Below are 26,543 nucleotides of genomic sequence, written 5' to 3' on the forward strand. Positions count from 1 at the left end.
TTAAAAACAATATAAAATAATCACAGCAATATCAGCTAAGATGTCTGAGAAACTTCTCGAGCTATTTAAAAATATCATTAATCTGGTGGTCAGTTTCCTGACAGGACACTACCCTGTCAAATACGACCTTAAGATAGAAGGCAGAGGACGACAACCGCATATTCTTTTAGCAAACCATAGAGACGGTTGAGTTCTATTATGTGAATGTTCTGCCCATTTCAACAAAACGGTAATGATCATCAGAGGAGTACTGCTAGCACTTTGGGTGTGACAAGAAAACCCAGAAAAATAGCTTCTTTGGAAATAGTGTAATTTTGGTGAAAGAATAATGAGATGTGAAACATTTTTTTAAGTGTAGGTGCAGCAACTAGAAAGTCAAAACAGGATTGACGCAATATCAAAAATGATAACACCACATCGTAATTTTGCACACATAATTCGAATTTCTCAGTATATGATGACAAAAATTAAACAAGCAGTTAATTATAAAATTATATTTAACTATAAAAAATTGTTGTTATCAAATAGGTTATTCTTCATTCCATGTTTTAAGTAGAGAATTTATCTCATTCGGTAACAAATCATTTTCCAAAATGCTCAAATGATTTCCTTCGAGAACTTTTGTTTGTACTTGTGGTTCGGTTATTTCTGATAACCCATAATCATCATCTATATCATTCGTTGTTTGTTTGGTCGGTTTGAAAAGTATTATTCGCGATTTAAGTTTATCGAAAGATGGTACATAGCTTTCACATGACTTGATCCTGTTATATAATCCATTTGTCAACGCTCTTTGGAACGCTATGGTTTCGGGAGAGATTATAACTTGTTTGATGATTTCTTCAGCAATGTCTAGACGTTCATTCCATTCATTACATTTGAAAATTCTTTCCTAAAATAGCATAATTAATCACTATTGATCAAATTGTGAGGATCAGATTTTCATTTACTACATTAGTAATTTATTTAAATCTTAGATTAGACAACATATGAAGTTCTGATTTCAATTTATAATCATTGTTGGGGAAGCAGTCGTTCGAATAAATATTTATATGAGAGATGTTATTCATTCTTATTCGGTACTATTATTTAAGTTTTATTGTCATTTTGTGAAACAGTCATTAAGCGTTAACTATTTATGGATATTTACTAAGCTAGAAGTGAGGTTTTCTACAAGGTAATTAATTTACTTGGATACTTATACTACTTTTCAAATTATTCATCATCTAATATAATTTACTGAATTTGACTTGATGAATATAAACATGAGAAGTTTGAAGAAAGAAACTGATTAACCGCCAGAGTTAAGTAATGATTTATAATTTATTTGCAAACCCAGAAAGAAAAACAAGCTCTATTAAATGTACAAGAGAGATTAGCCCAAGCTTGTGTGGTTTGTAGCTCTACTATAACAATAACAAACAATAACAAAGTCTAGCTGCTACTATTTTTGAGTTGCTAAAGACAAAATTTTTTTATTGACAAAATTGATTCTTCTACAAAGTAGATAACAAAATAGGATTCAGGTGGAAAAAAGTAGAAGATAATAAAAGGAGTTATAATCTCCAGTATTTGAAAGAAGAATTCTTATAGCTGCAGATGTATTCGGATTGCTAAACATTTAACATATTTACATCAGGATGTAAAACATATAACTATTACGACGTAACGAATCCTTGATTTATACTATTAGAATTTGGGTTGAGGTAAGTTTTGTTTTTGGAAAAATGATCAATATATGTTTCTATACGATTATAACTTAAGTAGATTATTTATGTTACGTGACTGATTTATAAGGTTTTGCTTAAAAGCAAGTCAAGCAAAAGGATTTAGGGATATATTGTAGACAAACAATCCTTAGTCGAGATATAAGAATAGAGTTTTTAATAATTCATATTATCTGTATAAATTCATCTCTACCTTGTGTTCTATACTTTTTTTTAAATAGAAGCTAATTATTCTCTCTTACCTTTTGGTTTGATATCAGTTCTCTGGGCAAATAGAACGATAATAAATGACAGATGAGGGATGTTTCAAAAACATTTTCAGAACTTTGAATATTTTGAGACAATTTCTTCATTAGTACTGCGCTACCGTCTATAATTATGAGGTTTCCGGAATATCCTTTAGATTCTAAAATGCTCACTATTTCTGTAGCAACTAAAGATCCAAAAGAGTATCCTATTATTGTGAACCTCTTCTTATTCTTCAGTTGCTTTTCGACTTTCTACAAAAGCAAGTGCATAAATAAATTAGTAAATTAAACAGATGAACTATGAATGAATGAGTGACATACTTGTAATTTCATAATAAGTAACACTAAACTTAACCAATAAATCCAAGATATATTTATCATTCATTATTTACATTATTACTCAGAAATTTTTTATTGAACATTTTTTTCAATAATATACAGTACAGTGATAAGTCAAGAGCCATCCATTGACGGTACTCTGAGAGTATTTATTGTGGGAGATGTTCTGGCCATATTTTCTTCAATTTTCTCTTGGCTAATGGCTGGCTGTATAGATTATTTATTAATTCATTATCGTGATCATTATATTAAATTTTATATCTTCATCACATCTTTGATTAGTGGGATCTTCAAATCGTTATGAATTGTTTTATTCGTAACGTACCAGGGGGCTCTACTCAACAGAGTGTTTTGGATTGGAATGTTTGAAATATTTTCGTATTTGAAGGTTTATTGCAGCCCATAGTTACATTCCATACGACCAGATTGGTATGAATTTAGTTTTGTAGTTGAGCAATTTATTTTTAATTCTTAGTTGAGACGTTTTGTTGAGTAGCCAGTGCATATTTGTGAGTTTCAAATATGTCTTCTCTTGTTTTTTGATATATGTTTCCCAAGATAACTTCTTATATTTCCATCGTTATTATTATCTGGAGCTGAGAATACATTTGAAAGGTGCTCTGCAAAAACTGTGGCTTTTTCTAAGTTTGTGCGAGCCCATGTCATATCTGATTTTAGTAAAGATGATTTGCTCACTGTTGTTCGTTATTAAACATATACGACGTTCTTGTTGTGCATCTTTGACATTCCCCAATAATAATTTTGGTTAGTTTGATGAAAAAAATTTTGCCGGTAATGTTAAATGAAGGATATTCTAATAAGCCCAGATTCGTCTATCTTTAGAGTATTGCTCACACATTTGGAGCTCGGTTCCCAAGCATATCCTGAAGAAGTTAGACTTAATACGCATTTAGACTTATAGACAATCAAGTTGATCAGAAACTCAAACAAAATTTGTTTTACCGATTCTACCACGGTAAATGCTCTTCCGAGCTATGCAACATAATCCCACCTAAAGCAGGTTTTGCAAAATCTACTTGACAAGCTCACGTGGTTCATGAACACCGAGTACGCCTGCAGACGCCCGAGCGTTAATTTATCGGGATTTCTTTCTTTGGAAAAGCGCAAGACTATGGAATCAGTTACCAAGGCCCGTCTTCCACAGGCACCTCTACACGGCAGACACCGTTCGATCTAGTCGAGTGTGGTAGGGATTACCCTCTTGTGCATACTTTTTAGCATGCGATTACAGATTCATTTATTTTGATTCATTAGAATAATATCCCAACGTGGGTATACGGTATGTTATTTTTTGCTCGGGGAATTCAAAGGAGTCCAAACTGCACGTATATTCCTTCTCAACTAGCACGGATGTTTCTCAAGATTCTTGAATAAAAAGATATTATAGGTTAGCTACTCATAGGCAATCGAAAAGAGGAATGTTATTAAAATTAACTTCAAAGGTGAATTATTAAGTTGTTGTTGTTGATAACGATGATGATTATATTTTTGATTGAAAATAAATATTTGTTGCAATATTTATTCGTTTTAATTCAATTTAAGAAAGTGAGATTACTTTCCGGCCAAACTTTAACAATTATTACAGATTTCTCGCGAAGTGCAGTTATTGACATTGATATATTATTTAAATTATTGGTAAAAGTGTGGGTATTTACATACACCCATCAGCTGCAAAATTATCCTTTTAAGGCTTAAGTAGCATCATTCCAATTCCATTTTTTGTGAACAGAGTCAATATATATGAATTATTATGTATATTTCAAAATGTTTAGTGCTTGCTGTACTGTACTGTATATAGTATAACGGAAGAATAATGAATAAATTGAGATTAACTCACTGGTAATAATGCTTGTACTAATTCGTCGACGGCTGTAAAATCATTTCGCTCCCAATACTGATATGCTACTACGTGAGCATTCAAATTTGATGCGAGATTTGTGAATATCTTTGCAAAACCTTCAATCCCTGGGAACATTAGCACTGTTGGTATATCAGCTTCTTCTGATACATTCGACTTTATAATTACTTCTGATGTTCTCACTTCTTCTTCTTCACTAGTATTTTTGAAAATAAAACCCCAATCAGTAGCTTCCACTACATCTTCTTCAGCCAAACAACGTTCTTCTTGAATTTCTTTCAATCTGTAACACAAAATATTGATAGTGAACATTCATATTCAACGCTGGAATAGAATTTCGATATGTATTGATAAAACTTACTTGGCTAAAGTCATCGTTTTCATATCTTTTGGCGTGAGGAAAATTTCGAATTCCCTTTCTAGCGTTTGTTTGATTTCTACACCCGTCATAGAATCCATTCCTAATTCTGGTAAGGTAGCGTGGTGACTTACTAGTTTAGCATCAGTTAAACCTGGAAAAATTTCTTAATGACTGCAAGGATATTCAAAAAATTGAGCTATAATCAATTTTGGAATTCTCGTACATTTGGATGACCTCAGTCAGGGGTTATTTTGTTAATTTCTTATCCTAACTTTTAAATTAGCAAAATTGTCTGGTCTATCAAAATAATCGAGAGGAGTCAAATCGAGGAATCTAGCCGGCCTCGTATAAATAATTTCTAGCTGTATGTGCAAATTGTGGTTGCGCTCATCTTGTTGATAGTAAATAGATCGATCTATCTCATTTGGATTATTAACATCAGGAAAAAGTCTTTGTAATGTGGGCACCAAGAATTTAATGAAATCTCACCATAAACTATACCCTCAAAAAAATGAAGGCCAAGGCCAACAATTTTATTGTTAATGATACCAGCCCAAACGTTCACTTTTTTAGGATATTGCGTGGGAGCCTCACGCATACAGTGAAGATTTTCTCTGCTCCAATATCTACTGAAACATTGCTTCATCAGAACAAACTATTTTGTTTATGTACTGCAAATCTGCATTCATTCTGTCCATCATCAATTCATAGAACACTTGCTTTCTATCAGGATCTTCTTTATTTAACTTCTAAACCAACTGAACTTTGTTAGGGTGGTATTTTTCTTGATGCAAAACTCTCAAAATAGATGATGCACTTACATCATTTTCGTCGGCAAGTTCTCGAGTTGTCTTATGCGGATTTTTCTCAATCTCTAGAAGTGCATCTAACTTTTTTTCATCAGTAAATTGAACATTTCTACCTGGTTTTTCAATATGTCCACTTTCACGAAACTTTCTCTCAATTTTGCTAACCGTACACTGTGAAAAAAGATGCCACACGACCCCCTTTCTTATTTAAAGCGCTGATGGGAGGTCATATAATATTACCTCTAGGCGCGAAATATTTTTTTACCAAAAGGTAAACTATCTTTGGATATAAGATAGGATGTGTAATCTTGCTGCATTCACGTATTGTTTTTGGAACCCTCAAAATGATGAAACTGTGACTACAAAATGGTAGCATTTCCAAACATTCCTCGGAGTTAATTGTATTGTCATCACCCCAAAAAAAAATGTTATCTATTCCAAAATCTACCATTGTTTGTTGATATGTCCATTTAATTGAAAGTGGGCTTGGTCGGAGAAGAAAATGTTTCTAAATTTTTTAGTACTCTCGTACATGTTTTCGACCAAAAGTTTCAATTCGTACATTGAATGTATCTTACAACGATATTGTCTTAATACCAAAATTAATAACCGAAGCAAAGTTGTTCGAGCTCTGGCCAAAGCATTTGAATGAATGTCCAAGTAGTAGAATTAGGTTGCTTTCGAGTCGCTACTATCGCAAAGTAAATAGTGGTTCACACGATATGCCATCGAAATATGAATCAGTATGATTTTAATGTGGGTTCAAGTAAACAACAAAGTTTTGAATGGTGTCACGCCTATTTCGTGATAAAAGTCTTTCACTATCAACTGTGTTTTGCTGGTATAGCGAATTTAGAAGAGGACTGGTATTGCTTGGTGATAAAAAACGCGCTGGTATGCCCTGTTCTTCAGTTACTAGTGGAAATATTGACAGGGTGAGACCTGTGATTGAAGAAGATCCAAGAGGCACCTTTCAAGAGATTGAGATAACTTTTGGTGTTGGATCCGTTATAATAAATTTTACATGTTCATATTCATATGAAAAATGTTGTCACACTTGGGTGCCGAATACGTTTAACGATTTCCAGAGTGAGAATCACGTGAGAACCGTTAGATATAAGAAATAATAGTGGGTACCTTATACTTTCTAGAATAGTAAGAGTTGATGAACTATGCACATAACTTTATGATACTAGTAGGGTGTGTGCATTCACAAGATTATCATAAACGAACAATAGTCAAAAAGTTAAGGTCCAATAAGAAAGCTATGTACGTAGTTTTTTACGTAGTACAAGATTAGTGAATACAATCAAACTAGAAGATCAATATACTGTTACAACAAACTCTTCGTCTGTAGCTCTCGAGTCACTTTATATTTTGCATCTCCAATGATGCATTGTAACAATCTATGGAAGCAGACAGGTCACTTATTACATGAAAATAATGTGAAAATTCATATAAATTCACCCTATTCGCCTGATTTGGACATGTATGATATATAGTTATTTTTCAACATAAAAAAATTTACGTGGTCGATGTAATAAAATTGATGAAGAGCATTTCATCCATTTCTTAGGAGCATTTCTAAAGATTCGGTTACAAAAGTGTATTGATTAACTCGATGACTATTTCATATATAAATAAAATTATTACGCCCCTTATAGAAGCGTTATCCATCATAAGAATGGACTAATGCTCGACAGAAAAGTATTTAAGCAACAATTCAAAGCTATTTATGTTTATGTACTCGAAGTTTCCAGATTTTTTTAGATTATGCAATTATTAATTTTAGAATAATTATTTTCATTCTTAAATTCTTAAAACTTACCTAAAATATTTAGAACAGTATCAATTACATTATCGCATGATTCTAAGCCTCCGCGTTTTTCCGCGACTACTATACTGGAAACTACTGTGGCATCTTTTTGTCTCAAAAAATTATTCAAGACGTTCAAACAGGACGATATCTTTTGTTGTAGGGTTCCTCCAATTTCTAGTTGGACATGCTCTTCTTGTAATTCCGCGATTAGACCAACCTATCAAACAACATCAAATTTTTCATTGAATAAAACCATATAACAATAAAAATTATGACAATTTATTTAGTTCTTTTCATGACATGTGTTTCCTTTTCAATGCGCATAGGAATATGTTATTTCAGTATGTCAAAAAAAGAAAGTAATGGTAGCGTATGACCTAGAAATTATTATTATATTGATATCGATATAAATAAGTCCAGTTTTTGTTTGTGTTACATTGAGTGATACAGAAGTGGTAATGAATACATTTCTATAGAAAAGTAAATACCTTGTAGGTTATGAACATTCAGATAACAGATTATAAAAAATTTATTAGCTTCATCTTCGTGAAGCTGGAAGATCATATTATTGGACATTCGAAAATAGACCTGTTTATTTAGCTGATAATGTATTTGCGCTACCAATAGAAAAAATCTCGATTTTTTTACAGAACTAAAAACTCAGGCAATGAATCATGAGTCATTGTTTATTGCATTTAGTTGTCAGCGTAACCCCCCAGAATTGACAATTCTATATAAATACAATAAAACAATATAGTGACGTGAATATATATTTTGTTAATAGAGAAAAAGCAACCGAAAACTGTTCATGCACGCAGGTCTAAAGTAAGTGATTATGTAAATGGTATCTGAAGTATAAAAACACAATGATGTAGATACTGATATGATATAAATAATATTTTAAAGTCAATCTTACATCTCCTATCGCTCCCCATTGAATAGCCAGTGCTGGATATCCATCTTTTTTTCTTTGTTCGCAAATTCTTTCCATAATTGAATTTGACATTCCATAATTAGTTTGCCCAGCGTTTCCTCTACCACAAGACACGGAAGAAAATATCACGAAATCTCTGTAAATATGAAAATTATTGTAATCATAGTATCATACTTTAATTTTAATATGTAATTATTGGAATGAAGTAATTTTTTAGGTACTAAACATAATATGTTATATGATATATTATATAGTGATCGACTTCCATTTTGCGGAATGTCAACGTCACTGATTGGTAACAGAGCCTTAAATTAAACCTGTTACTCATTTAAACTTATACGATCAAAAATCTTTCTTGCAACGGTTTCACACAAATAGTGTCAATATTTTGTTTCATTAAGGTAGTTTGCCGGCCAAGTTTAGTGGAACAAAATTGATTTGGTTGAAGAAGAACAAATTAGAAATACAGCTGAAAGTTGTGGGTTCAAGATTCATTTGTTAACCACACAAGGTAATGCAATACTTAAAAAGTCTCAAGATCAGCTTCATGAACTGTTATGTAAAGTTCAGAAGCAAATTCGAAAAAATAATACTAGATTTTGAACGTAATCCAACCATGCAAAATACGTAGTGACATTGTAAGTCCATCAAGTTAAGAAATACACAATAAGTGTATTATTATTCATATTTTTGAATTTGAATCATTATAATCGTAATTAAAAACTTCAGCAATTATTGAAATAATGTTTAAAGTAATGAAATTAATCGTTACCAAAAACTAACTTTCATTTTATCATTTTACTCTATTCTATCTCTCTAGATCCTATTTTAACATTTCATTTTATCTCGCGATTCATACTTTCTTTTTGCCGATATAATCATAATTCTTCTTCTACTGTAGAAGTTTTTTCTATATTTTGCCTTGCCACCCACTGTCATATATATATATATATATATATATATATATATATATATATATATATATATATATATATATATATATATATATATATATATATTGGTTAGTCGTTTTCTAAATATTTCGAGCTTTAGAATATTGTGTTATATCTGTTTGCACAAATTAGAAGTATCTCATTATTTAATAAAATTTGTTTTTTCATGGTGATGTTTCTATAATAATCTATTCCTGGCTTCAAATATTTATTTATGTTTTTTGAAAATTCAAGTTTTTTTTAGATTTCGCAACATTGATTTAAATTTTTTTGATTTTATACTTGTCTTATTAGACACTCACTCTCATTTATATTGGAGTACAATTTGAGTTTATCAACCGATCTCATTTTTTTTATTGTATAACAATGAAATATCTAATTCGAGACCAAATTTCAAATATGATTTGTTCATAGAAATATATGCGCCACTAAATTTAAAATCCAAATAGTTGTCACCAAAATTCCAGTTCAAAAACTTCCTAAACACTTCCTAACAGTTACTGGAACGATAGATAGCCATTGAATTTATATTTTTAATCCTAATAATTCTTAGAATAAACTACCAAAGGAGAGAAAAATTTTCAAAGTAACAGCAATATTTAATGGGAGAACCAGATTATATATAATTTTACTAACAGACTCTAAAATCTAAGATGCTCGTCATCCATCTTTTTCATTACCTTGTATACCAAATATTGTATAAACTGATAAACATTCGTATACGAATCGACTATACCGCTAAATCATGATTTTTCATTTCCTACTATTAATAGCAGTAAAATTAGAGTACCACTTTGCGCTCAAATAGATTTGAAGAAAACTCAGCGGTTCAATAAATAAATATTACAATTTATTTTATTTTAGATCCTAGCTCGTTCTACTAATCACCATCCAATCCGTAGCGTTTACGAATGCTACTAACTAACTAACATTCCGCAATTCTTAAGGAGTTATTTCTGAGCATACTTGTGGAACTCTGACATTAAATTCATGTTTGTCACGTGGGTTTGTTTTGTCTAAAATCTGGATCTAACTTAGAGATCTAGATAGGATAAATCATTATTTAAAAACTGTACAGTTCATATTATTAGTATGGTCGAAAAATTTTTCGTTTTACAGCCACCACCAGACGTTCATTTTTTTGGAAAACTATTTTTATACAGTTATTACTATGTGCAATAACGAATGTAGCTCAACAGTAAATATTACATTATTTTTGAATTTTGTTATTTCAATATCTCTCTTGTGGCTCTAAAAGAAATTTTAAATGTTCCCACGCCGTTTTCTTGCGGTATAATTTTGCCAGTACATCAGCGAAAAGTTTCTTGAGGAAGATGTAAATATATAGTGGCATTTCTGGTGTCATTATTATATCTAAAATAATTTTAAATACGTTGTTGAATTTTGTTCCTTTTGGGCTGGAATCAATAAATGTTATTTCTATTTTCTCCCAAATAATATTATCACGTCTTGCATCGAATACTCTGCAGTGTTCTCAGATACTTCTGTCAGTAACTCTTAACAACTGCTTCTTACAAATCAAATTTTCCAGGAATGATACATAACAACTGTTAATATCAATAATTCTACCCATAATATGTTCATGTTCGTCTATTGATTTCCTTGTAAACTTTTAGCTTACAAAATTATCAAACTTTAAGTTGTCGTAATTAGATATTAATAAATATTTTTTTTGTTACAATTCGAAAGCGTTCTAAAGTCAGTAGAGTAGATAGATTGAAAAGAGCCACTAATAACTATTTTCGATCGAGAAAAAGTATGATTGTTTCCTCAAAAATTTAAACAAACATTAAAAAATCCACAATATAGTTTTTTCAAGATTTGACGATAAATAACTTAATGAATGCAGGGGTAACTATTATCAATTCTATCATCAAGTAGATCTGTTAAGATCACAATTAGAATTACTAAATATTTTTTCAGCATTTTTTCATTTATCTATTATTTTTACGATTTCGTTCGAACTAGCTCATTTCTAATAATTCTTTACATTGGTGGACCTTTTCTTGGTATAAAATGATTATATACACTATATTTATAATATTCTCATTAGTCAAAATCTCTCATATTCTAAGGGTCTTTTACGAGTAAAAACTGCAGATTAATTTTATTGTTATATCAGACAAAATTATTATTAAGCAAATCGCTTCACCAATTTGTGCTGTGATTAGCATTGAATGAATATAAATTATGTATGATTTATTTTTAAATGAAAAGCACCAGTAATGTATGAAATAATTTTTTCCAGATGTTCATAAATATTCCACATTAACGTCTGATGTGAAAAAACAGAGCTTGACTTACTTGAGAGTTGGACATAGTACCCTTGATAATCTGTCCAAATGACTGGCAGCTACTGCTTTAGGCCCAAGTGATGTTTGGAAGGTTTCAAGTGTTTGATTTTCAAAAATAGCATCAGACAATACGACAGCTAAATTGAAAATTGAATGGACATTTCCAAGTTTATTTGCAGTCTGAAGAAGATTTCGACATCCTTCTTCGGTATAGATATTATCCGTTGAAATATGAACTATTGTTCCATATGACTCCCATGTTCTAAAAATATACAGAGCATCACTAATATTCTCGCAAATGAGAATGAAAAAAGAAAAAAATGAAATGGAAAACTACAAACAAAAAAAGCACCATAATGAGTTAGTTTGGTAAAGCTTCGCGAACGATGATTTGTTTATCCAAAGAATACTAGATGGTAATAGAGTATAACTTTCATTTGTAGTTTAAGTAAAAATTTTTGAATTCTCTCTTAAATCTTTGCACTTTTTGGTGATCTATTTACCTGATGGATGTGATAAAGTACTTTGTGACTCACAATTATAATGTTTCGGTATCCTCCTATTTTCAAAACCATTTTTCAATGCCTCATTGACAAATACGGTAACAATAATTTAATGATATATCTAACTATTACATTATTGGGTGCATAAATACTAATTTGTATTTAGAAGATCAACACTAACTACCTACTCATTTATAATTACAGGTAAGTATCCGATAGTGGAAAGAATTATACAACCAGTTTTCAAAACTTTTTGTTCGATTAACATATTTTGAAAAATTCTGCAAGACATTCTTATTTAAGATAACCCTGCTTAAACTTAACTGTGGATGATTGCAGATGTAGATTGTTTGGGGAGTGGTATTGGATTTACAGTCATTCTGCACCTATACCTAGAAAATATTTTGTACAAGGCTCTATATCTCATTGTTCCCGCTTCAAAATACATAAAAGAGGTTATTTTTTAAGTTTCTTTGTGTTCTACTTCTCAATATGGTACTACTGCTCTTTGAAAGTACTTAAGCCTTTTAGTGATATGTACAGAACATTCACATGGTAGATATTCTGCTGTTTCCATTGCTTGCTACCTGAATCTGCTGTAGTCATCCTCTGATATGTCTATCCTCTTAAGATGATGTTTAACGGTGAAGTGAATTGTCAGAAGATCGAACACCAATTTGATGATCATCATGAAAAGCTCTTCAGATTTCTTAGTTGTCATGGTTATGAAACTTTTGAATTGTCATAGATCTGGAGTGACACTCTATCTGATTCTTAAGCAATACGTTCAGTTCATTATTGACTATTTCCTTCGAAAAATTTAAGCCAACCAAAAAGCTGTAATATTCTATGTTTACCTAGCAACGATCAAATTTCAGCGATAATACTGCACTAGTGCAAATTATCGATAATTTGCACTAGTGCCAAATTTTCGTCTAGGATTAATAAACATCATTTGGTTTTAATTTTATATATTAAGAAAAGGAACAATTATTGAAAATGCAATTAGAATATACAACTTTACTGGAGGCCGACGATGGTGTTTCTATGCTGCTTCCACCACTTCTTATTGTTACTTCGCTACTGTCATTTCGCATTTTTTGTACAATTTCCTCGTGGTGTTCACTATTTACTTGGAGGTAACTCTTTATCGAGGCCTGTTTTGTGTGTCCGGTAACCTTCATAATTTGATTTTCTGAAACCCCAACCTTGGCAAGCTGAGTAACGGCCGCAGCACGGTTCGAGTGATTTGTCACTTTTATTCTTTTCGTGTCAATTCCTATAGCTTCCGCTGCATCTCTTGTCCCCTTTGAAATTTCATTTCGTCCTACTGGACAATTTTTAAAAAAACCTTTTGATGTTTCTTTCATCCATGATGGGTTTACAGTTAAGAAAAGACGATCGACCGTAATATGTTTTCCTCTTTTTTCTTTCAACATTTTAAAAAGCCTGCTAAATTATAATGATAGATTGTTTGATATCATGCTCTACATTAAATACCTTATTGGGCATTTATCAGGCTCGGTGGTGTTTTGGACTAACCATCTTTTTTCTGTTAACCTATGACTCCCTCCTTGCGCTGTCTTAGAAAAAATAGGATTATAAGCTATGCGTCCTGTAGGGTTGCCGTAGTTGTCAAATTCTTCTTCAAAGTAACTCAAAAGGCAATTACATGCTTCTCCTCCTCTCCACGCCAGTTCATATTAAGCAATATGAAAGAACTTGCGTTGAAGTCCGTCCGGAGTCGACTCGTCCCAAATGGCACACATTTTATCAATATCTTGTCCTGATAAGCTAGATGCACTTGTTTTTCTTTTTTCAGGACACTTTTGCAACTGCTTCCTTTTTGCGTCTCTCGCAGTTCTGGCGCATTCAAACGTTACATCTTTCAAAGGATCGAAAATAATGTTAAACTCTTCATAACATTTTTGTTGCAAAATTTTCGCTACTGTATTCCAAAGTGTTTTGACAACACCTTCTTTATATTCTTCCCCATCACTACGTCTCATGTTGAAAGCGAAATCTCTTAGAATTATGGCCAGCTGTGCGAGAGAAGTTTCCTTGTTCAAAGTGTATTTTCGTTCATCACAAAATTGTTGAAACTGTCGCCACGCAGAATCTCACGACTTTTTCGTATTCAGTGGAGTTAGTTTATCCACTGCGGCGTCTATTACTTGCATGGAATTCTGCCCAAAACGTAAACTCATTTTGAAATATTTTTTCACGAACAAAACTGTTGTCAATAAGTTACCGTAGATACCAATTCAATGCCAATATGATGATCGTCAACTACGGTATAATTTAAAGAATAACAAATTTTAAACACAGAATTAAGTTTATTTTAAATTAAATTTTTCTCAGGAAATAGTCTGCCAAAATGCCCTCTCGTGCATGTCAAATTGTCTCATAATTTCCTCTCGTGCGCATTCGCGCACTCGAGAAAATTAAATTATCGACAATTTGACATGCACTCGGGACATTAATATTGATAAGCGACAGCTGGGCTCTAGTCCTAGGTATGGAATCGTTGCCCCCTTTTTTTTTAAATAATGCTGTCTGCTTCCTCATTGCCTGGTATTCCCTGATGACCTGGTAGCTACATTAGGGTTACTTCGTTTTCGTTAGCTAGTGCTATTAGAGTTTTTTACATGTTAATTTGGACATACTTTCAATAGCATTTGAGAATATTTGAGGTATTTACTATATCGTTAAAATAGTATCGTATTCATATATCGAGACGCGGCAAGAAGCCATACTCACCTGATTCTCATTTTTTGATAACCCGTGGTAACTCCTTTTCTCGAGGTTAGCACTAAATTTTTAGCACCCTTCAATACCAACCAGTCTGCTAATTCTAGACCGAAGCCTCCCAAACCACCAACGATAACGTATGTTTTTTCGGGATAACAGAAGTACCTAGAATAGATAATTATCAAATATAGTCTTCAATGTGAAGCAAAACTACATCTTGTTTCATTTTCTCTTCACACTTTATACTATATTTTCCAAATTTATTCAAAAAATGACGAAAATATTTTATTTGATTGATATTTTTTTATTACAAAAAGGAAGGATATTGAATAGACCAGGTCTACCAACTACAACCCTACCCTTTTGGAACCACTCTGATCTCCTGTTTTGTCTCTTCTTTTGCCTAGCGTCTTCATTTCGTAGGCTTCTCTGTCGAGGTTCGCTTCGACGCATTATTTGACAGTTCTCTAATCGTTTTCTTCACATTACCTTTGAAGAATGGATATTGAATACACCAGCCTACTAACTACAACCTACCCTTTTGGATTCACTCTGATCTTCTGTTTTTGTTTCCTTTTCTTGCCTATGGGCAACTCTCTATTTTGTAGTTTTTATCTCGATTTCATAGTCTTTTCTGCTGAGGTTTGTTTTCACGCATTTCTTAAAAGTTCTCTAACAGTTTTTTTCACTTTACCATTAAAGGGAATATATTGAATACATCGGGCCTACCAACTTCAACCCTACCCTTTTGGATTCACTCTGATCTCCTGTTTTTGACACTTCTTGTTGCCTATAGGCAATTTCTAGTTTGATTTGATAGGCTTTTCCGTTGAGGTTTGTTTTTCTTGACATTCTTTTTTCGTTGATTTTCTTAGAGATAAATACCCATCTTGTGTGAAAATGTCACCAAAAAACCCTAATCATATTCAAGTATTTTATGAATAGATAATTTCACTTAATAGTAAAAAAATCCTAATTCTACCTATTCATTCCATAGTGACGATTTTTTAGTACTATAATGGAATATCCAGCATTAAGATGATACTCGTAGTTCTATACCGTGATATCCACTGGAGCAGCACATTTTATGAAGTCACATATAGCTTCATCATTCAGAAAATCTCACGGAATTATAGCAGTTGTCCAAAATTATTTTTCGATCACTGTTCACCGAAAGGTATTGCAATTGTGTTTTCTTGTGTTTAAACCAAAATACCAAGTATATATCTGCGAACGTAAGGCGTTTGACCACATTAAGATTTATACCAAATCTATAGCTTATTGTTATGATATACGTGTTGGTGATACCTTTGTAGATCATTAAATATTCCCCGAGAGCAAACACTAGTCACCAGTAAACAATCTTCAATTTATATATATTCCTACCGTTGCAGTAAATTCATTTAGAATTTTGTATCGTAACACGAAGTGAAAGCGGAAGAATAGTAGAATATTATTTTGTCACTTATAAATTGATATTTATGAGTACTTAATATCAGTTAGATAGTAATTTATAACAATTGAAAAGACTAAAAATAATTTAAAATACCTTGGAATTCCAACAAACTCTTCTGGAACTGCTTGTGGTACTTTATCTTCTTCACGTATTTGAATAGTTACTTTCCCTATGTGCTTTCCAGAGGACATATATCGAAAAGCTTCCTCCACTTGATTATAACCGAAGCAAGTTATAGGTAAAGGTTTAACGAATATTCCGATATTTGATGTCAATATGTTAACAATTTTATTTTTTATATCAGGAGAACATGTGAATAGTTGATCCAACATGATACCATGGAAGCTGGCTTCTTTTCTTAGAATAGAGAGTTTTAATTCGTTATTGTTGCCTAAATCGAACTTTCCTATTTCAACAAATCTTCCTCCGCGAGCTAAACATCTAATAGAAGCTTGGAGTTTTTCCTCAGCTAGCGAATTGAGTACTACATCAACTCCTCGATTCTTTGTATACTTTCGTATCATTTGAATAAAGGATAAATCTCTGGAGCTCCCAATATGTTCGGCTAAAATTGAATTCCAATTAATTTGTTCGTTAAACACTCTGAATCTTCTGGAAATATATAATCAAAATAATGTGTGGGCTAGGAAGAGTAGAATATGGAATAAGTTTTCTATTGTTGTAAGAAGAATAACATGTTGCATATATATAGGCTATTATCCAATTTGAAATGATTTTGAACAACATAGGTATTAGCTCATTTGTCTGTGTTCATCTTTCTAAATAGTACCATGTTTATGGCAAAAAAGAAGAACGTAACAGGCAGATATGTGATTTTAGTTGTTTTCATGTTAGATACCCAACATCTATTTTTATCGTTCTAGATTAGTGGCTTTAGTTGAACGGGGCGATCTACAGAGGTTTGCAGACATTAGGTTACACGTGTTTTAAAGTGATGTGACTCGGATATGGATGAACTCCTCGCCCGATACGCCTAGGAACAGTAGAAGGAGAATTACCTACAGCAAAGTCACTATACAAGATTTTTAATTCGGAAAAAGTCCCCCATATATCGACTCCAGTGTCATGTCTGCAGGAGAAACTGAATAAATGCTTGTTAAAGGCAAGATAGCTGGTAGCAAATACCTCAAATTCACCCTATCAATTGTAATTTTTCAAGTCGTTTACTGGAATTGTTTGTATTCGTGAATATCTCCATTTATGTGTATCTAAACAAAAAGTTTACCTTCTTATCAGATATAATCTTCAACAGAGAATAGTAGCCTATATTTATGATTTAATTTACTCAAAATAATTTTTGTTTAAAAGGACTTTAGTTATCGTTATGAGTACAGTATTTGTGGGTATTTTATTGAGGTCACAGGAAAACCGTAGAAAAGCTCTAAAACCGATAGGTGGTCAGTTGAGGTTAAGGAAATTTACCTTATGTTGGTAGTTAAAAGCTAGGTTTTTAGAAAGTGTATTTGTTATCGAGTCTATAGCTACAATATGAATGAATATACTATAATGCAACAAAATTACTCACCTTTGAGTTGTGGGAAAGTCTTAAGAAGAAATTCTCGTTTCTCAGTGGTACTAACTGTGGTGAACACAGTACAACCATAGTGCAAAGCTATTCTAATTGCTGCTTGACCTATTCCTCCTGTTCCAGAATGGATAAGAATACTTTCCCCTTTTTTCAACTGAGTTCTCTAGAACAATGAAATATGCATTATGTTTGATGACCTCATTGATAATTCACTATTTAGTTTCTCCAACAAACTCTAGTTTTCAGTTTTACTGAGAAAAAGTATAAAGGTTTACATAGAACAAAAACCTGATAGCTATTAGAGATGACACCCATATCAACGATAGAGATGATGCGTGGAGTCGTAAATAGCTAGAAATACTATTAGGTCGCCTACTTGACTCTATTTTACCGATACTACAACGGCAGATGCTCTTCCAAGATGTCATAATATCATAATAACACCTGGAGAAGTATTTGCAAGACCAACTCGACTTTCTTTAGAGAAGTGCAAGCCTGTGGAATCAGTCACCAAAGCACGGCTTTCCAGAACACTACAACCTGCAGAAGTTTAAACTGAATACCCACAGGAACTTCCACATGGCAGCGGAGTTTTTAGAGCCACGGTGAGTGAGTGAGCTAGCAGAATTTTGCTGTGTATTCTACTCGTAACCTAGCTGCTGTAGAGTAGCTAACGTAAGAAAATCTAACCACAAAATAATTTAAACAGTTTCATTATTATTGCGTCTAATAATTGGTAGAGGAAAAATAATATAAAAATAAAATTTTGCAGCCTAAATAGATTTGAAGTGTGTAATCGGAGAATATATGTATTTGTTTTTATTGTTATAAGACGAAAGTGACCTGGACTACAATAATCAATTAACGAAAATGGGAAAATCTTCACTCGTACCCGATATGATATCGTTTTGATCAAACAATAATTTTCATTTATAATCTTCGTATAATTACTTACAATTAATAATCCATAGATTACAGTACCATAAACGACTGGAATTGTTGCTGCTTCTTTTAGAGTTACAGAGTCTGGAACATCGAAGAGTAAATATTCATCCGCTAACATTAAGGTTGACATGGCCCCTTGAGCTACCATTCCCATAACTCTTCTTCCCCTAAAATATATTGTTTAAATAGATACTAATGATCAATAGAAGATGTTCAACATGAATATTTTCTCAGTCAATTTGCGTTGTGATGAAAGTTCTTTGACTAAATTATGAAAACACATGAAGATGGGAAATCAAAAAACTTTCAAATTGTGTTATTAACATTTTTTACCAATGTTAAAGTTTACGACGATTTCCTAAGCGGATTCTGTATAAAAATCGCTAGGTCCAGCAAAATCATTTATTACTATAGTTGAAATTGATTAGGAGAAATATCATCTACTACTACCGAATATACAAATTTATACGAAAAATCGCGTTGAAATTAACATTAGAATAATCCCTTCATAGAAGAACAATACAAGTAGTCATTGTTTCCCAAGCAACTGAAATTTCATTGACCATATTAAAGTTGGAGTAAATAACTCGAAGTATCCAAAAAGGATATTCAAATTTTGTTCACATTTGTCACAGCGTATCGATTAAAAAAGTTTTTTACATAAAAATAATATAAACAAAATTAGGTTGGAATGGTTTAATTGATATTAGAATAAAAATAAATATAGTTCGAAAAAACTAAAACTTTTAAAGCAAATCAAACTAAAAAATTGATTCAGATTATCAACCAGGCTCAAGTTAAAATAATTTTTAAATGTGTCCATGCGTTGATCTAACAATTTCGGAAGAATATATTAGAATGAAGCATAATTGACCGCTTCATTCGTAACTTGTTGCTTATAAATCTTCCAGCATGAGCTCTTACAAAGCTGAGCTGATCTGTGTGAGAAATTAGAGAGTATCAGCCAAACAAACTTCTTTTTGGAACGAAGTAAACCTTGTTTGAAAAAACTAAAAAACACCCTTTTAAACCATAGCAAACTAAGAAATTCAAAATAATGTTTAAAATAAGCATAGAACAATAATTTATGAAAAACACTATTCTTATTGAGAGAAAAGCGTGGGGCACTTTATTCCATATTTCTCGTACATCGAGCGCTTTATTTACTATAATATTAGTATGTTTCAAGCTATTTCAAAAACTATTTTTTTAGATTGATATGCTTTAGAAGCGGCGTTTTTTAAACATTCTAAGTTATATTTATTTTTCACTTTTTAGTTTCATATGCTATGAAACCGTATTTAACTATATTTATTCTATTGATACCACCATCGTATAATAGCTTTGCTTTTCATATACCTACATCACGTCAAAACTTGTATCGAGACCAGTGGTGTGGTCGAACGAAATTTTTAGTAAATAAGCCATTTACTTATAGACCAAAGGAGAGTAACAAACAAACAATCTCAAAAACAAACAAACAAACAAACAAAAAAACCCACATACACGTAAAGCTAATATACGCGTGTTAAAAATAAAACTATTCATGATTATTTGAGGTTCCCTTAACTTGAAAAATTGTGTGGTTTGAGTGGTATTGAAAAAATATTTCGAAAAATTTTTTAAATTTTTTGTGTTGAAGGAATAATTGAAAATATAAGATTATCAAAATCTCACATTTCGTTGTCGTACAAGTTCCAAACAAAATAAGCCATATTTGATTAGAATTCATGATTTCATTCATAATGAAGTGTTAATATCTCATTTTACCGTGATTATAAATAATTGTTTTTTGGAAAAATATTTTTCTTCTTCTACAAAAAATTGCTTCTTCTCAATAACGGAGATACATTAGCTTCGATCCTGATAGGCCACTCAACGAAATTTGAAAATGAATTTTTAACGAAATAACTCGTTTTAAGAAGAATCTTTTTCCTTTATCCTTAGAACTTGGTGAGTTTTGATTTGAAAATGGTTTCTATTGGATCTATTGGATCCTTTTTCTGTGGGATAGTTGGGTGGAAAAAGAACACTAAAATAGAAAAGATTGGCCGTCAACAACATTCATGAGCCTCTGAGAAGTCGAAAAAAAATAATTGTTACATCACAAGGGACGATATGCGATTGCTTCGAATATATTTGAAAATTATTCTCTGGTTTCGGCATAGAAACGTTGAAAACAGGCGGGAACAAATCGAAGTCAACATATTAACCAGTTAACTATTAAAGTAGCAAAAGTTTTGTTAAACATTATGTGAGAAATAACAAAGATTAGAATAGTATTTGAAATTATCTTTTTTATTATACTCATCTATACATATATATATATATATATATATATATATATATATATATATATATATATATATATATACATATATATACACACACCTTATGATTACTTTGAAAATGTTCTAAATTTAATTCTTATTCTTTTTTGCATTGTTTTCAGATAAGTATAATGACAAGTATCGATCAATACACGTACAAAAATTGATTTTTCCGTGCTGATTTCCAGACTCCTATGAAAAGTAAAATGTGAAATATAATTCACCAGTGCTTCTATATTTCGATAATGAAATACAAAGGTTCGACCAAAGAAAAAGTAGAAAAGAGGTTCGTGTTACTAGGTTTAGAAAAGTGTCTGGAAAATATTTTCTGATATATTTCTTAGAAGAATAGAACTGAAGAGTTGAGTAAATATTCCGAACACCATAATAAAAATGGAAAAGTCACCATGAGTTTGTTATTTTGTCAAAATTTTCTGAATGTAACCTAAACTATAAGACTGATGAAAATTTGTTAATAACATAAAATATATATAATTTATATGGTGCATGTTATGACTGGAGCCCACTAATTATATGAATGATTCTTACTCTGAAGTATATCCGGAAAATTCAAACCCTTGAACACATTCTTGTTCTAATCTATCTGTGGTGATGACATCTATATTTATTTTTCCAGAAGCTGTCATCACATCTCTGAAATTGAGAGATGCATAGTGAATATGAACCAATTTTTTCTCCGGAGGTAGGACCATATCGCTTTTAAGACTATTTTCGATCCATCTTAAGCTGGATAAATCTCCTCTTATGGTAGTATTGACGAAACAGTGTTGAGATTTTACATTTTCTGAAGTACCTAGACGTAAGTGTCTATATGTGCCCCAAGTATTATCTTTCCAAACGTTCACTGCCATATTTTTATCAAGTTGTTCCTTATAAAATGAACTATTTTTATCAAATTCTTCAGCATCATCCATTACAAAAAGGGCTCTTATATAAGAAGTTTCTGGCTCCCTTCTAATACAGTTGACAAACCCTAGGATTCCATTTAAAGGTTTATTTTGAGCGTATAATACTACATTGTCACTTTTATTTGTTTTTATTAATTCTTGTAACGGTTTAATCCAATCTAGTTCCTCTGAAGATATATCAAAAACAATAAGTTCTTTGACTCTAGAATTCTTTTTAAGAAGTACTATGGTTTCATCAGGAGTATAGTGTACAGTAAAAATTGTGAAATCTTTAATTGTTTGCGCAGAACTATCTAGTTGAGGTTGCTCTCGAGATATTATAAAACCATTTTCCTTCAGGGATCCGTAAGCTGTTTTCAGTATCTGGAAATAGAATTATCATACAAAATTCGCTACATTACTAATACTAGTATATTTTTTTACGTTAATGTTACTTCGCACGATTTTATTAAGTTTAATTTCAAAGAAATGTGTTTTAGTCTTATACATATCAACAGATTTACATAAATGGAAATTATCAGTTAAAAAGATAGAAGAATCCTATGAGAAACTTCAATTATTACAAATGGGAAAAATATAGTTTCGTTAGGGAAAATAGCACCAGCTGATAGATATCAGCAAACAGCACAGTTGTTCTCGTTAGTTCACACCAGGCAATAATCTTTAAGTTTTCAAGACTGAGGCAATGTAAAAGACAAAAAAATATATTAGTGAAAATTAGTAGAAAAAATAAATAAAATAAGTTGCGAAAAGAGGATGATGACTAACAAATTCCAAAAAGAGATAATAAGTTTTAGAAAAGTTTGTAAAACAATATGATGTCCGAAGCATACTGATGATAATGAACTATTTCCAAATTGGAGGAAGAAAGACTTTCAGTATAACTTACAAATATTGTTAGATCGGAAAATTGAAGCTGTTTATTGAAATCACGTAAAAGGAATAACTCATTAGATACTATTCATAATTTTAATACAGGTAATACTACTTACACTTGCTCTTTCTAACAGTCGAGTACCAACAATTAAATTACATTCAGATTCAGTGTATAATTCTTTATCTTCTACTTGAATAGTTTCTGGGATATCTTCTAGCGTGATTTTTGTTAGTATTTTTACTATAGGTTGAATAAGCGGTTGATCTTCGAAAGCGGATTTAATGCTAGGAATAATGGTGGAGTTATCTTTTGTAAATTCGTCAATCACTTCGACACATTTAACTTTTTTAATCAATGCATTTTCAAGCAGAATTTGCATATTAACTCTGATCGACTCGTCCAGTGTAAGTGCTGTAATGTTGGGAAGAAATTGATGTTTTTCCAAAACAGGTATACCCAAATCTTTTCTTCTGTGTATAGAATTAGCTATCAGTCCTTTTATCACAATATTTCCGCACCTAAAAGGTTTGAAAATTTAGTATGATGTAAGCAGAATTTATTCCAAATTGGATATTTGAGAAGGAAGGAAATATTTGAAGTGTTTTAAGATTGTTGAAGGTTAGTTGGCTTACTATTTTTTTTGTATTTGCTTAATTATTATAATCGGGTTCGTTGTGCTTCAATTATTAAACGATACGAAAATTATGTATACAAGCTATAAATATCCCTTCTCAAATTTACTTTATTTACTTTTCATAATACTCGTCTGAGAGCAGCTGTGAAATTATTCTATTGATATCTATAATATGTTAGATTAATCTCAAATTATGAATTCTCTTACATCATTTTGTTATTTATACAGAAAGGAACCGTCGACTTTGTACGAAAAGTGTTATAAAGCTTATTTAAAAATTGTGAAGCTCAAGACATATCTGAAAGTGTGTTGTTTAAATTGCTATAAATATTTGACGAGTTGGCATGTTATGCCTTTTGGTATACAAATAAACTGGAGTGAAGTAAAAAATCACGTAGACTATTCTTCTGTTCAGCAACTAAAAGGTGTCTCAATAAAATCAAAATATTCTTTATGCTGAAATATAATCAATGTTAGTGCTTTTACTACATTCTCCAGAGATTCCAGTAAAGAAATGATTTTCTAGTTTATCAAGTTTTTCGATTTATATTTGAAAATATGTACTAATAGTGAAGTATTTATAGGTTAAAAAATGATTTTCGTTGAGATTAAGATTTGACACCAAAGTAAAATCTGAAATGTTAGGTTCGAGATTAACACAATCGAATATATTCCAAACTGGAATTAAAATTGCAACTTATCGAAAATACTTTAGCTGCTTTTTATTTAAGAGAAGACAGGTAAGTATTCTGCAATAATAATTTTTTAACAGATAAAAGCTGTTTGAAAGCAGTTTCACTCTATAATAAACTTCCATCTTTGCCAATAAATTATAGCGCTAACTTAATGATGATATTCTAAAATAAATTCTTGAAAAGAATAAGTGCATTCAGATCACTGAGACGTTACCAATGCGCATTTTTAAACCCGTGACACGTTATGTATAGTTTGAATTTTGTTATTTGTCCCTCCCATATCGTTATTGGTAACATCTAAACCGTTACGTGATGTGTGTGAATAATTAGTAGACACCTTCCAGCGGGCACTATTTGGATATCGTTTGCTGATACCCATGAGAGGCCTTTTCAGAAATTATGTTTGTAATGAAAATCAAAAGTTCCAGTAGATCATGTTTTAAATTTGAAATTTTCATCGAAAATTAAACGCCACGTTGGGGAACTGTAACGTTTTGGGATAGGATCCGCACTCAGCTGATAGATAATTTACCCGAACCCGACTTACAGTGTCCGAAAAACCTTGAGGATCTTTTAGATGTCGAAGCAATTGTAAGTAATGATGATACAGTGAGTGATTCTAGTAATAATGAATGCTGCAAGCTGAATTCGTACGAATAATATTTTATTTTATATTTTTCATGTATCAAGTCAGGCTTAAATCAATCTGTCGCCTTCATCTACTTATGTTGTAAGTTTGTTAATCGATGACTAAATTTGGTAATTACGTTTCTTCAAAGAACAATGATAATGTTAAGACAAGAAAAGGCTTTACAAATCCACCAGAATTATTTTCGTAATCTAAAAAAAGTTGTTGATAATTATAAAGTAGAAAGAAAGATGCTAAGATGGCATCAAGCAACATTGGCATTATTAGGTTAACTCAGGAATGTAATACAATATTGCGAATACAAATAGTATGATACCTCGTCAAAACTTCTTTATAAATTAAGGAAAGGGATAGAAGATTATTTAATTCGTCACAACACCATTATTCCAGACATTGCTAAAATTTGGGGATATAATTGGAATATACTTGAAGTTCTGGGACCATTTTCTTACTGCTAGGTGTTACAAAGTTCCTTTAAGTGATTATAAACACTTTGTTTTCTTGTGAAATCCATTGTCATATTCAAAAAGAATATATCAATCGTGCAAATTAGTTAACTATTGTGCTATAACCACGTAAGTATATTTTTGTAGAATTAAGTTTTAATGATTAGATTTTTTACTATTGTTGTTCAAAACTCAAAAATGTTTTTAGTTTTTATAATAAAAATAGAAGAGTGAAATTTAAATTACCGTATATCTCCTGTATTTTTATTAAAATAGACAGGAAGAAGAGGTTCCTTCTGTTTCAACAAATAATTTCTATTTATCCATTCCAAATGACATTTTGCAGGAATGAACATTTGTGTTATGTGCGTGGGAACATACAGTAATCTCGTATCGGAATTGAGGATCTTCAGTTGTAGCATATTGTCCATAAATGAAATCCAATTATCCTTCCACAATATTAAACCCATATCAAGGTCTGGATTGAATTCTTTTATACTTCTAAAGTCTCCCCTGTAATTAAAATGATATGATTATTCAACTACCCAAGGATATAATTGATCAATAATTCAAACACTTTTTGATTGTTTACATTTATGAAGGTTGAAGCAAAACGAAAAATTAATTTCGGTCAGTTTTTGTATTTAATAATACTCAATCTGCTGTTTTTATTTTATAACATATTTGATGAATATGTCATTCCACGAATGTTTTATTTCTAATGCTAGTATTAGAACGCTGACCGACTTTCCACGGCCTCAAAGAAGTACAAAACATTTGTTGTACACATTTTTTGTCGTCTTGCGCGTGAATGCTACGTGTTTGGTATGAAAAATCGAAGTTACCAATATCATCCAGTTTATTTTAGAAGAATTTTTATCTGCTGCATTCCGCTCATCATTTTTTTATAACATTTTAATTTCTTTAGGTAAGTTAAGGTTTTCCGCCTTCGTCCAATGTTTAGCTAACGTTGGAAAATGAATTTTAGTGCAAAATTTCGACGCATCATCTTGTTACAACATTGCACTTAGCCTTCGTTCCAATGTTCAGCCGAGCGTTTTTCTTAATTCGTATATTACAAAGGAAAATTCTTCAAATAAAACTGAAATATTTGTCCTCTCTAAAGCCTGGCGGTCTGATAATTGTTTAGTAGTCTTGCAGATAGTATTTTCTATCTTTTTTTCTAATTCTTCCTCAAACGTTATATACTATTTAAACAGTATCCTTTTTTATTTATGTTTCCTATTAGATTTCTTGTGGTTCTTTCGATTTCTCATAACTGCTACTCCAAACAAATTTTTTTAAACTTTTTCTCGCCTTTCCAACAACCTTATTTATGTTATTTTCGGTATGCGTAGTTACATTTCATGTTGTTTCTACATTTTAGTATTTTAA

The 26,543-nt window shown here is 31.4% G+C and overlaps 1 protein-coding gene across 2 annotated transcripts in view; it reads right to left on the reverse strand.

Moving 5' to 3' along the window:
- Nucleotides 1-479: 479 nt before the first annotated feature.
- The window catches only part of LOC130453171 (fatty acid synthase-like), a 56,748-nt gene continuing 30,684 nt past the window's right edge, over nt 480-26,543 (reverse strand). Inside the window, exons 16-29 of one of the 2 annotated variants that reach the window (XM_056792781.1) lie at nt 25,395-25,661; nt 22,840-23,242; nt 21,468-22,210; nt 18,599-18,755; nt 17,641-17,806; nt 16,188-16,659; nt 14,648-14,803; nt 11,395-11,646; nt 8,099-8,252; nt 7,192-7,399; nt 4,555-4,705; nt 4,173-4,476; nt 1,970-2,227; nt 480-892 (exon numbers count right to left, since the gene is read on the reverse strand). In XM_056792781.1, coding sequence (XP_056648759.1) covers nt 530-892; nt 1,970-2,227; nt 4,173-4,476; nt 4,555-4,705; nt 7,192-7,399; nt 8,099-8,252; nt 11,395-11,646; nt 14,648-14,803; nt 16,188-16,659; nt 17,641-17,806; nt 18,599-18,755; nt 21,468-22,210; nt 22,840-23,242; nt 25,395-25,661 — 4,054 coding nt within the window. In that variant the 3' untranslated portion in view covers nt 480-529. The remainder of the gene's footprint in view (nt 893-1,969; nt 2,228-4,172; nt 4,477-4,554; nt 4,706-7,191; nt 7,400-8,098; nt 8,253-11,394; nt 11,647-14,647; nt 14,804-16,187; nt 16,660-17,640; nt 17,807-18,598; nt 18,756-21,467; nt 22,211-22,839; nt 23,243-25,394; nt 25,662-26,543) is intronic. The other variant, XM_056792782.1, reaches the window with a different exon arrangement.

Source organism: Diorhabda sublineata, chromosome 2, assembly GCF_026230105.1.
Source record: "Diorhabda sublineata isolate icDioSubl1.1 chromosome 2, icDioSubl1.1, whole genome shotgun sequence".
NCBI lineage: Eukaryota > Metazoa > Arthropoda > Insecta > Coleoptera > Chrysomelidae > Diorhabda > Diorhabda sublineata.